We start from the raw sequence: 13643 nt of genomic DNA, 5'->3' as shown, positions 1-13643 counted from the left end.
TAATGCCACTGAAATACGATCATAAATTCCTTTTAGGGAGCTCATTTGCTAGCTTGCTTTTTACAGTCACAGTCCATTACCCTACTCCAAGTACATGGATGAGAAGAGGGAGCAGTGGCAGTATTATTCATGCAGTCCTCCATTATGCTAATATTGCTTTGATACTACACAGTATGTAGGAGATGGAGTGGGAAGGTGAGGGTAGCATGAGGACTCTGGCACAGACCACTTGGACCTACACTTTTAACTTTCCACAAAATGTGTCAAAGTGCTTCTAGAGCACAGATAGTCAATGTTGTGTCCTACAGACATTGATGGACCAGCACTCACAATCAGCCCCAGTCAGAATGGCCAATGGTCAGGGATGATGGGTATGGTAGTTCATCAATATTTGGAGGGCACTACATGCTTCCCCTGCACTGGAGTATGGAGCAGAGTAAGAGACCTGGGAGGAGGCTTCCCATCAATGCAGAGGATTGCTGGGGAGAGGCAACCAGTTACTACATTTCCATTCTGCTCTAGCTTCCGGGCTACTACATCACCTCCAAGGGCATTGAGTGTTGGACCTCTTCTCTTGTGCTTCTGACTTACCAGTGTATTTCAGAAGCAAGCCCTCTATTAACAAGCCTTGCTGTAGCCTTTTCATTTAATCAATCAGAACATATTGTATATACTCGAGTATAAGCAGACCCGAATATAAGCCAAGGCACCTAATTTTAGCACAAAAACCTGGGGAAACTTATTGACTCAAGTATAAACCCGTTCACCACATCACAAACCTGGTGGTGGCGGCAGCGATGGAGGAAGAACAAGCAGCCCAAAAGGGCTCCTTTTGGGCTGCTTGTCCCTCCGCCGCCGCCTCTGCCGCTCACAAGAGCGCCTCAGAGCACAGCGCCTCTCCCATCTGTGGCTTCCTGTGCCTGCCCTTGCGAGAGGCGGGTGGCGGCGGTAGGACCAGCGGCGAGAAAGGGCTCCTTCGGGCAGCTTATCCCGCCACTGCCGCCTCACTCAAGTATAAGCCGAGGGGGGCTTTTTCAGCATTAAAAATGTGCTGAAAAAGTCGGCTTATACTCGAGTATATACAGTAACTAGATCCAAAACATGCTTCCCAAGCTAGATATTGGAGCTCTTTACTGTGTATCATCATGTGGAAATGTTCTTTCTGGCTCTGTCAGTGCTTTCTGCCCTGCTCTCCAGACTTTTGTTCTATTGACACTGTAATTTCCTAAATGTCAAGGAGACAAAGTCCTTTTCTTTTACCATTTAAGATTGTAACGGTCTTATAAAATTCAATAGTGTCCCGTGTATTTTTAGAATCTGAGTTGCCAAGTTGAAGCCATTGAAGTGTGTGATAGTGCACTATTTTTAGACACATCCCTTTTGTATTTGCTGAATTTGTTGATGTATTGTGCTGTATTTGGAGGTCACTTTTAATGCTGTACTTTCCAACCCAACCCCAAAATATAGAGATTCCCCCCCCCTTTGTCTCATCGGCCACCATATAACTCAATATCTTCCTGTTTTCCTATAATAGTTAAACTTTCAGTAGCTATGGATGAATGTGGGACAAAACCAACCACAGTATTCTGTTTAAAACAATACATTACAACTTTATTGGCGCTTAATTGCAATATTAATACTATGAAGTTTATTTAAAGGATTACTTATAACGCTTGTGGTTTCACTTAGTTACTGTATGATTAAATAGCGCCCACATACACAATAGGGTTACTGTCCCTTTAAGAAGCTGCCTATGTAAGGTTGCTTTTTCACCCCAAATCAAACCCTTGGCAATTACCCTATAGTGCTCCCTTGCCAGTTAATGCACTATACCCAGAGGACTTCACAAGCAGTCTGTCCAGATCCCATAAGCATTTACTTGTAAGTTTTAAAAAAGTAAACTTTTATTATAACAGTCTAATGATACAAACTAGGAAAGCCCAGGTGCTCTTACAAGGCAAAGGAGTAGCATCAACAAATCTGGTCCAATATCACAAGCCAAGGTTCAGGAGTTTGCATGGGAGCTGTGAACATGTTCTAACAAGTTTATTCCTTATCTGAAGACAGGTATACCTCCTGGGGGTGGGTAAAGTCTCTTCTCATCTCTTGATGTGGCATCAATCCCTGAGCCTGTGTCTTCCTCTGAACTCTCCTGCTCTGTCCTAGCAAGCTGGGAAGGATCGGTCCTTGTGTTTCTCGCCTTGCCGGTTCCAGGCTTATCTAGGTGCAGGGTGGAGTGGAGAGCTTCATCAAGTGGTCTCTGCAGCATAGTCTGATCCCCTTCTCTTCACACTCTGAGTTCTCATCCTCAGGTGCCTCGCACTCCTGGTCTGAATCAGAGGACTCAGGAGGAACCATAACACAGTAATCGCCTTAGTGACCCATACCTCCTGCAATCTGGAGTTTTTCAGGATTCTCTCAGGATTGCACCTATGGTCTTTAACTTGGTCCAGCAATAGCTACCACCTCAAGTTCATAATGAACAATGCTGTTACTTACAGCAGCTTTCTTGAAGGCTGTCTTGCTCTCATATTTCCTCCCTTGACTCTTTGCTCCAGTGATATCAGCTCCTGAGCTGGATCTCCAACTTCCTTTCAGACACCAGCCTCTGCCACTGCTCCCTAAGCCCCTTCCCCACTGACCTCAGTTCCAACAATTACTCCCCCCCCCCAGAGCAGGATGGAACCTGGCCCTTTTTTTACATTAAGGACTACAGTTTCCTGACCACTGTCCTGTTAGCTAGGAATGATGGAAGTTGTAGTCCCAAAACATCTGGAGGGCCAAGTTTGGAGATGCCTGATTTAGAATCAGGGCACTTCATTGTTACCTAAAAAAGTGGTACAGATGGTTTGAAAGGACATACATAAAATAAGTCTTTCATAGAATGATAGAGCCGAACCCCCTGTAATGCAGGAATAGGCAGCTGTCCTTTATGTTCCTCTTCATCCTGGAGAAGAGTGACTAGTGGGGTGTCACAGGGTTCTGTCTTGGGCCCGGTCTTATTCAACATCTTTATCAACGACTTGGATGATGGACTCAAGGGCATCCTGATCAAATTTGCAGATGACACCAAACTGGGAGGGGTGGCTAACACCCCAGAGGACAGGATCACACTTCAAAACGACCTTGACAGATTAGAGAACTGGGCCAAAACAAACAACATGAACTTTAACAGGGAGAAATGTAAAGTATTGCACTTGGGCAAAAAAAATGAGAGGCACAAATACAAGATGGGGGACACCTGGCTTGAGAGCAGTACATGTGAAAAGGATCTAGGAGTCTTGGTTGACCACAAACTTGACATGAGCCAACACTGTGATGCGGCAGCTAAAAAAGCCAATGCAATTCTGGGCTGCATCAATAGGAGTATAGCATCTAGATCAAGGGAAGTAATAGTGCCACTGTATTCTGCTCTGGTCAGACCTCACCTGGAGTACTGTGTCCAGTTCTGGGCACCACAGTTCAAGAAGGACACTGACAAGCTGGAACGTGTCCAGAGGAGGGCAACCAAAATGGTCAAAGGCCTGGAAACGATGCCTTATGAGGAACGGCTAAGGGAGCTGGGCATGTTTAGCCTGGAGAAGAGGAGGTTAAGGGGTGATATGATAGCCATGTTCAAATATATAAAAGGATGTCACATAGAGGAGCGAGAAAGGTTGTTTTCTGCTGCTCCAGAGAAGCGGACACGGAGCAATGGATCCAAACTACAAGAAAGAAGATTCCACCTAAACATTAGGAAGAACTTCCTGACAGTAAGAGCTGTTTGACAGTGGAATTTGCTGCCAAGGAGTGTGGTGGAGTCTCCTTCTTTGGAGGTCTTTAAGCAGAGGCTTGACAACCATATGTCAGGAGTGCTCTGATGGTGTTTCCTGCTTGGCAGGGGGTTGGACTCGATGGCCCTTGTGGTCTCTTCCAACTCTAGGATTCTATGTCCTGCAACATTGGCATTATCAACAACATGCTCCAACCAACTGAGCGACATTGCAGTTTTAAAATATCCAGAAAATTTCTTAACCAAGTATTGCTACTATTCCCTGCTGATTAATATATGAGAGTCTTGCATGAATGAAAAGCCTTGTTCAAACACGCTATCCTGTGTTTAAAAAGCAAGCAAAGGGCTTGTCCACACTTACTTTCCCCCACTCTTTCCAGTCACAATCCATGATTTAAAGCTCTAAGTCCAAGCCCCCTGTTTATTTTTACCCTAGAGCTTTTCCTGCAAAAACCTGCTCTTTAAGGCTCAATCAGAGCAAGCGACAAACCATGGAAAATGAAAACTGATGTTTGCTCCAAATCAGCTTTCAAGAGCAGGTTTTTATGGGGAAAGGTCTGGGACAAAAAAAGAGAGAAATGTTCGGTCATGGAGTGTTAAAAGAAATTGCTGAACAAATGTGTGGGTAAGCTCAAAATGTTCTTTTCTATTACACCTTATAAATTTGTTCCAAAAGGAAACAAGGGGAGACTCAGGGGTGCCAACTTGAATAAAAGATTGGGGGGGCAGGTAAGCCCTGCCCCACATAATTGATCACGTGACATGGTGCGCGCACACAATTTGAATGGCAATGCCCATCAACTTGGGGAGGATAGCCCCCTCAAATATTTTATTGGGGGGCAAAGCCCCCTCAGCCCCTAGGAGTTGGCGCCTCTGTGGAGACCATTGATTTATGTTTATTTATCCATTTATGCTACCCCACAGTGGCTTCCTGGTAGCTGTTCTTTAACTGAAGGTTTTTTGGAGGGTTATTTACACTTGCTAGCAATCAAAATTTCAGCACTGACAGGCCGATTTTCAATCAAAGTCTGATTTGTTTACTTATAAACTTATTTATAAGCTGCCTTTTGTGAAGTTGCCCACACAGAGACAGCTTTACATATCAATGAACACAATACCATTGAAAACGAAACTAGGCAATTTAAATGGCGGCAGTACATAATAATTTAAAAACATAGCCTGGTTAAAAATAAATAAAACAGCAGGCAGGACAGATTCAGCACTTTAAAATGACACACATTCTAAAATAGCTCTCACTCATTTAATAAAGGCATAGATTAGGAAAAAGCTAGTCCCCCCCCCCCAATAGGTTTAAAACACCCGCTTTAAAATTTGCAGAGTTGGGGGGGGGGGCTCCACGGTTACATAATCTTGGACCTCCACAGAAGCCTGTTTCTTGTGCCAGCCAACAAAACTGGCCTTATAGACAGGCCTTGAAGAAGGGTATAAGTGGTTCTTCTAAATCATTGAGGGAAGGGGGTTATTGGTTAGTTTTTGTCTTCTATTCTCTATTTCTCTATTCTCGTTTTGCATTTTTATGTTGTGAACTGCCCTGTGAAGTTTTTAGGTCAAAAACAGCACTTTGAATGGTTGGGCTTTTATCCTTTCACAAAAACATCTTAGGACAGTGCCAAGCAAATGCAAATGTTTTGATGGGTTTCCTGAAGCAAACACTGCTGCTGCTGCTGCTGCTGCTGTTGATGTTGATGTTAATTAAATTGACATACCACCCTTCACCCAAGAATCATAGGGTGGTTTACAGCATGAAAATACAAAATGCATGAAACAAACAAAACAAACAAAAGTACAACCCCTTACAACTTTCATCAGCTCTGACCATTAGCCATGACCTGGCTGCTCATGGAAGTCCAACAAGGGCCCAGAAGTTCCTGACATATTTTTTGTTTCCTGCTTGGCAGGGGGTTGGACTCGATGGCCCTTGTGGTCTCTTCCAACTCTATGATTCTATGATTCTATGATGACAGACGTGTGTCAGCCCTCTGTACTTAAATCTAGGAGCAATGGGCTGAATAGGGTTTCCATGCATGTGGACATGGTTTCCAGAGATAATGTGCCCACTGTCCACCATTGCAACGTGGGCCAATCAGACTTCCTGTGTGAAGAATGGAACTGTCCTCATTAAATTTACTTATGGTACTATTTTCATACAAAGCAGAAATGTTCAGTCTTTCAAGAACATGTAATAGGATTGTTTTTTCCTTTTTCCTCCTTCATTTTAGTCCTTTGAAAGAGTTTTGGTTGAGAATAAGTTGCACGGTCTTTCACCGGCCCTTTCTGAAGCCATCCAGAGCATTTCTCGCTGGGAACTGGTCCAAGCTGCCTTACCCCATGTTCTTCACTGCACGGCGACACTGCTTTCCAATCGGAACAAGTTAGGTCAGTGCGCATGTTAGGATGCTATTATGCTAAAACCCTAATTATGTTCTGGCTAGTTTAAACTGATGGTTCTCAAAGCAGGATAAGCTGTGGCTAAGGGATGCATTTACCTACCCCTTTTGATTTCAGTTGGTTGTGATTGAGCAGAATGACTCCTGGTACACCCTGTTCATTTCTCAGCTATGTGGGTTTGGGAGATCTATCCTGAGAAGGGCCCAGAGGTCTTGTTTTCTTTCTCTGGCACCACTAGGTAAACAAATTGTCTTAGGGCAATCTGGGCATTACATTAAGGTTACCAGATGTTCCCGTTTCCCAGGGACATTCCCCGAATTTCCAAATCAGTCCCCTGACAAAATCCTATCATTCTACTGAAGTTGAAAAGTGTCCCTGGATTCATTTAAAAAAATCTGGTAACCTTACATTACATGCCTAGGTCCCTTTTCTGCTTCTGGGTGGATGAATGTGAGTGAAGAATCAGGGGTGGAAGAAAAATAATGTGTCACCCTGCCTTTACCTGCTATTCAAAAGCCTATTTCCAGTAGGAACACACACACACACACACCCATCAAATTATGGGGGGAGGGGAAGCTAGAGAGAACTTCTAGATAAAGACTGAACATTGTAACAGCCCATGGCCTTGGTGTGGAGGAGAACATTTAAACTTTCAATTAATTATATCGCAGTAGTAGTTTTAGTAGCGTAGTAGTAAAATAAATGTTGCTCAGCCATAAGCCATGTTGTTGTTGTTGTTTAGTCATTTAGTCGTGTCCGACTCTTCGTGACCCCCTGGACCAGAGCATGCCAGGCACTCCTGTCTTCCAATGCCTCCCGCAGTTTGGTCAGACTCATGTTTGTAGCTTCGACATAAGCCATAGCAAAACTAATATATCACCAGAAGACAAAATCCCACAACAGTGCATGGGAAGACCCAGAACGTCTTGCTGTATTTTCTCATCTAGGACATCAGGATAAACTTGGTGTTGCAGAAACGAAGCTGCTTCATACTCTGCACTGGATGTTGCTAGAAGCTCCTCAAGACTGCAGCAATGACCGCTTTGGAGGAGGAGGAGGAGGAGGAGGAGGTGGAGACAGGGCATCAAGCTGGAGAGGGAGCAGCAGCGCTTTCATCCACCAGATTGAAAACCAGGGATCTCCCGGGCATCCAAGGCGTGACAGCACCAATGAAGAGGAGGAGAACAACAGGAGGAAGTTCTTTCAGAATTCAATGGCCACAGTGGAGCTCTTTGTATTCTTGTTTGCTCCGCTAGTTCATAGGATCAAAGTAAGTGCTTAAAGTAAAGGCTCGTCAACACTTCTGCTTGTCCCGTGCCTATAATAATAATAATAATTTATTATTTATATCCCGTCCATCTGGCTGAGTTTCCCCAGCCACTCTGGGCGGCTCCCAATCAGTGTTAAAAACAGTACAGCGTTACATATTAAAAACTTCCCTGAACAGGGCTGCCTTAAGATGTCTTCTGAATGTCAGGTAATTATTTATCTCTTTGACATCTGAAGCGAGGGCGTTCCACAGGGCGGGCGCCACTACCGAGAAGGCCCACTGTCTGGTTCCCTGTAGCCTCACTTCTCGCAATGAGGGAACCGCCAGAAGGCCCTCGGCGCTGGATCTCAGTGTCCGGGCTGAACGATGGGGGTGGAGATGCTCCTTCAGGTATACAGGACCGAGGCTTGTTCTGCTTGTCCCGTGCCTAGAAAGTATTAAATTACTTACAATGTCCAGAAGTGGCTACTGTGTTTCCTTCCTAGATCTCCAGTGTTGTGGGACACTCTGATTCCACGACCACTCCCAGAGTTCCCCTTGTCCCTGCTTTATTTCCCTCAGGTTCACTCATACTTATACAGACAGAAGCATGGAAGCTCAAGTCAGACAACCCTCCAAATCCTACTGTGGAGGATTCTGGAGGAGGCCTGGACCCACAAGGGCAACCATTCCATCTTTCATGTCTGGCATTCCTATGGTATCTCACAGAAACTTTTCTTTTAGGGTATCAAATGGAGGGTGTAGCAGAGTCCTTAGAGCAACCCCTTTTCTTTCTTTCTTTCTTTCTTTCTTTCTTTCTTTCTTTCTTTCTTTCTTTTTGCTGTATAAAATGTTTATTCGGTGCATGAGATGATTCTTACAATTTCTACCACCTTCATCACAGGTAGAATTGCATTACATTTTTGGAGAGTGAACATGGAACCAGCAATAAGAACTTCAGATACTCTTCCCCAACTACAGCAACACAGAGCCAATGGCTGCTCCCACTGCCTGCACCCCAAACCCAGTCACAAGACACCTTGTGCACAACATACCACCCCCATGATTGTCCACACACTTTTGTGGATAAACCATGTGTAAAATGGAATAAGAGAGTGGTTTATAGGACAGAAGGACTCTACCTATGAGATTTTAGAACAAGGAATCTCTGGGTTTAAATAAAAAATATCAGTGCTCTTCTCCGTCAGATCCACAGGTGTCCCCATGTTCTTGTGTCCTTTTAGGAATCTGATCTGACTTTTCGTCTGGCCAGTGGCCTTGTTATTTGGCAGCCGATGTGGGAGCACAGGCAACCTGAAGTTTCCGCCTTTACTGCACTGGTTAAACCCATCAGGAATATAATCACAGGTTTGTGGTTGTGCTAATGCATGCAAAAGTACTTAGAAACTGAAAGTCATAGAGAAGTAGCTGGTAAGTGTCTGTTATAGAGTTTGAGGCTTCCTCAAACTTCCACCAAAGAACCAATAGCAAATTCTTTTGAAGAGAATCACCTCTTAATAGTAGATGTAGTATCTAACAGGGCTCCAAGTCCCTAACACAGAGCTGGGGAACCTTTTCCAGACCAAGGGTCACAATGTCTCATGGGAAACATTCCAGGGGACACATGACAGTGGTGGGTGGCCATATGTCCAGAATTTCCTGGAATACTGTGGTCAAAAGCAGTGTCCGGGCAGAAATCGGCAAGACTTCCCAGAAAATCCAGATGTATGGCATGCCATGTCAACTTTGGCCCCCAAAAAACTTTTGTGTCTGGATTTTCGCTTTCTGAAATATGGCAACTCTAGCGGCCAGAGGCAAAGTAGGGGCAGCAGTGCATGCGAATGTAATCTTTGTTCAGTAGTCTACTATCTACAGACACTCAAACACCCTCTCTATCATCCATCAAGAGGCATTTGGTGGTATTCATTGCTGCACTATTGCAAAAGTGCCAAATAGAACGACACTCCCCCCTCCCGTATACAGTTCTGGGGGTTCACACCCAGCTAATTTCAGAGGTGCAAGGAGAAGGAGAGGGGAGATGCCCCATTGCACACACTGAAGCCCTTCCACAGGGCTTTCACTGACAGAGTTAATCAGGTGGCTCCTGTGCATTATCAGAGTTCAATGACATCTCCCACCCAGGTGAAAGCACTAGAAGAGGGTGTGAAGTAAGTTTGGTGAGGGTTGTAGCCTGGGGAGAGCCTGAAGGGATTGATAGAGAAGCCTGGGAGGCTGCATTTGCATGATTCAAGAGGTTTTTGTTTGTTTTATTTAAAAATGCATGCACTTCTTAGCCAATTCCAGTGTTTCTGTGCTTTGAGTCACATAGCTTGCCTACTAACAAGTTCTTCATTTGCCAGCAAAGAGGAGTTCTCCAATGAAAAACCAGACTCTGACATGTGAATCTCCTAATGTGGATGCTGGACGTACAGAGGTAATGTCTGAGGCTGTACAATCTTTATTGGAATCACAGGGAGGGGAGGGGCAGGGGGGCGAGCTAAGGAACTGCAGGGAAGGAAGCGATCCTGGAAAGGAATGGGTTGTCCTTCCCACTTGCTCCTCTAGGCAGGCGAATGTGCAAATACCAACCACAGTCCCTTTGGTAACTCAAGAGAAGTGGAATACCTTTAAACAAATGCTTGCTGTATAATGTAAATTAAATCCTAGCACAACCTGAAATAACAAAAGCTAAAATCCACTTAATCCATATCCACTTAACCTCAGCCATCAAAGGTTGGCTTTAAAGATTGCCCTCTGTAAGAGGTTCAGGCCTTTATTCAGGATTTCAGGGAAAGAAAGTTTCATAAGCAGCCACTGTGAGAACAGAATGATGAACTAGATAGGAGCCTTGTTGGATCAGATCTATGCTAGGTGTGGGAGAGCTGCCAACCATCCCAGTATCATTCCACTTTAAACAGCCATGGCTTCCCCCACAAAAGCCTGAGGAAAACAGTTTAACCACTCTAAGAATTGTTGCTCTGCACCTAGAAAGATAACACATCAGAGAGCTAGAACAAGTTTTACATGAACACAGTTGTTTCAAAGAACAGGTTTGAACTGTGCACTTGACATGGACTGTCAAAGCCAATTCCTTTCCCTTTAATTGCACTCTAGAGTTGCACCACCACGCTCCTCATTTTGCAAATAGTGTAGCAGAGTGAAGTAGAAAACAGCAACAAGATTCCTGCATGATGGATGCAAGGCAAGCTCACTGCTACACCATGGGAGTAGATCCTTACAGTGCAGTCTTTTATAGGTGTGCTTCATTCAAAGCAAGTGCAGTTTCTTTCAGTGGGTTTTACCCTCAAGAAACTATGCACAGGATTGCAGTTTCAGTGTGTAGCCTAATTATGCAGACTTCAACCATTATTCCTGCAGTGAAGCTTTCAAGGAGGACATCTGAATGTTCAGTTCCTCCGATTAACAGCAAGAGTAGTTTGGATTACATGTTAGGCAGAACAGCAAACTGCACATTTTGATTGCATTTCTCTCTGTGAAATATTTTTGCACCCACAGGGGCTCCAGGTAGTGTGTGAAACACCCCAGGCAGATGCAGTGCCCCCCAGGCCTGCTTTCTCGGGCTGCCACCGTGGGAATTCTATTGATGGAAGTGTGTCATCCCAAGCCTCCCAGGAGAAAGGACCCCCCTATCCTAGGTAAAAGCTGATCTTCTAGAAGGGCTCCTCCTTGTCTCTCTTTTCTCCCCATCCCTGTCCCCTTCTTCTATGATCATAGGATACTTCCCACAGTTAGAAAAGACAGAGAAAGATTATTTCTGTTCTAAATATTAAAATGGGAGTCTTCCAGTTGTGTGATTCTGTTTGAAATGTATTTGGACTATAAAATGTGTTTTGAATAGCATATAACACTAATTTAACACCCACCGCCCTCATTGGTGGCCTTGCTATCTTCCAGGACTTCACTTCACATACAGCTCTGGAGGAGACTGTGGGACGTTGGTGCCTTCCGTATGCCCTAGCAGTGTTGTGGGAACTGCTTTTCCTTCCTCACACAGCATTGCTGCGAATGAGGCAGGCACCTTCCTCTCAGTTTGTCCCCTTCAAAGCTTCCTGAGGGGCATTATTTCTTTGCCCGTTTAAGTTTTGGCCCTGGGTTGTTGGTCTCTTGTAGGATACCGTGTTTTAAGCTGAAGCCATTACCAAGCAGATCGAAACACAAATTGTTGTTTCGACATTCAAAGACACTTTCTCTTGCAAGATAATAATAATAATAATAATAATTTATTATTTATACCCCACCCATCTGGCTGGGCCTCCCCAGCCACTCTGGGCGGCTACCATAAAAACCAAAAATACAATAAAATATCACACGTTAAAAACTTCCCTGAACAGGGCTGCCTTAAGATGTCTCCTGAATGTCAGGTAGTTGTTTATCGCTTTGACATCTGCTGGAAGGGCGTTCCACAGGGTGGGCGCCACTACCGAGAAGGCCCTCTGCAAGAATCTCTGGCAAGCATTTTAATTTTTCAGAAAAATGTTTGAAGCGTAGTGCCTGAAACAAGGCATTCATGTTTACTGACCTGGTCCTGACCTGTTGCCAACTATATTAAAAGGGCACAGCTGACTTGCCCCACCCAGGAACCTTATTTTCTGTGAAAAAAGCATTGAAAAGAAACTTCTGTGATGTAGTGCCATGCTCACAGAGAGTGGAAATGAAGACTTTCCCCAAATATATACACAGAATCGTAGAATCATAGAGTCATAGAGTTGGAATAGACCACAAGGGCCATCGAGTCCAACCCCCTGCCAAGCAGGAAACACCATCAGAAGGGGGGGGGGAGACACAAACACACACACTCTTTAAAATATATCTGTCAGAGCTGCTCCCAGATCCTAGCTCACAGAGGATCACGCTAGCCAGCGATCATTAAGTAAAGGTCTTTATTGAGTTACAGTTTCCATTCTCAAGCTGCTGCGTGCAACTCTACGTCTTATGCGTTAGATCGGCGAAGCTCCGTCTGAGTCTCCGCCCCTTGTACACCAACTTAATATCCTAGCCCTGCTCCACCTTTTCCGCCTGACTGTTCTCCTCTGGGTCCCTCTGCCCCCCGGGGTCTCTTCCTTCCGGGATTCTTCTGACGCTGACCCCCCGGACCCTTCTGTCTCCTTTCCGGGCTGCCTACTGCGCCACCTTCCTGTGCATTTGAACTTGGCGCGCGTGCCCAACCTTCCACTTTCCGTCTGACCGTTTCTTCGCTCCCTGATGGAGGTGTGGCCACTCCTGACTCGTGCCCTCCCCCCTGTTGTGAGCTGCCAGTGCTTGATCCCTGGCGCCCTTCCTCTTCCCTGCTCTCTGGCGGTGACGCCGGTCCCGATTTCCAACTGCTCCCCTCTGAGTCCCCTCTGGCTCTATCTTCCTGGGGTGTCCCCCTAGGCTCCCCCCTTGCCCTGGCCACTGGTGCTCCTTTCTGTGAATCTTCTGATTCACTGGAAAGACTCGGAGATCTCGGATCATCGTCATCACTCATCTTTTCTTCTGCCTCCTCCCCCTCGCTCTCTGTTTCCTCCCTTGCCCTTGCCTCTGCTCCTGAACCCCTGACAATATCAAATATTCTTTTTCCTGCTGAGCTACAGTTTTTGGGCAACTCTCTTTACTTGATTATTTTTAGGCTAGTTCAGAGTGCCCAAAGGAGGAAGGAACTGGTTTTTAGACAGCAAAAATGAGGCAGTCAGTGTCTGAAACTGAGCTGGGCGGTCGCTATGGCAATGAAGCTGCAGGCAGGCTCTCTATTCTGCGTCATTAATTTCTCCTCATTTGCTGAACTCATTGATCACTACAAAGTCAACTGGATACGGGGGAGGGGTAGTTGTTGCCTAGCAACATGCAGTGAAGAAATAAATGTTGTTTGCTCCAGTTACTAACCCAACATCCATGGAATTATTTTGTCCTTGAAGACCAAATTCAACCAAATTGCTACATACACAGCCTTTGGGGGTCGTGGTAACTGAATTGAGTCAGCACAGAGTTGAAATTAGAATTCAGAAGACATGAAAATGTCTAGATTTTTTTAAAGGCAGGTTTATTCAACAGAACATAGATTGGCTTTTTGATAGATATCCTGAGCTTTTTTTTTTTGAACTGTTCTGTTTCTGAATATACTATATGTAGTCTACTATTTGTCCCTAATGTAGTCCCCAGTCCAAAAGAATGAGTCATCCTCAGAGTTCATAGCCACAGTCTGAGTGACATGTA

At 45.0% G+C, this 13643-nt stretch overlaps 1 protein-coding gene across 7 annotated transcripts in view; it reads left to right on the top strand.

The window, feature by feature from the left end:
* The window catches only part of UNC80 (unc-80 homolog, NALCN channel complex subunit), a 184277-nt gene that overhangs the window by 4926 nt on the left and 165708 nt on the right, over window positions 1-13643 (top strand). For 6 of the 7 annotated variants that reach the window (XM_082230828.1, XM_082230826.1, XM_082230825.1 and 3 more), the window contains exons 3-7: window positions 6013-6169; window positions 7129-7451; window positions 8675-8798; window positions 9791-9864; window positions 10947-11086. In XM_082230828.1, the coding sequence (XP_082086954.1) occupies window positions 6013-6169; window positions 7129-7451; window positions 8675-8798; window positions 9791-9864; window positions 10947-11086 (818 nt within the window). The remainder of the gene's footprint in view (window positions 1-6012; window positions 6170-7128; window positions 7452-8674; window positions 8799-9790; window positions 9865-10946; window positions 11087-13643) is intronic. The other variant, XM_082230823.1, reaches the window with a different exon arrangement.

The sequence above is a fragment of the Podarcis vaucheri genome, assembly GCF_965113315.1.
Source record: "Podarcis vaucheri genome assembly, chromosome: 1".
In the NCBI taxonomy this organism is placed as follows: domain Eukaryota; kingdom Metazoa; phylum Chordata; class Lepidosauria; order Squamata; family Lacertidae; genus Podarcis; species Podarcis vaucheri.
This window is presented reverse-complemented; position numbering and strand designations above follow the sequence as displayed.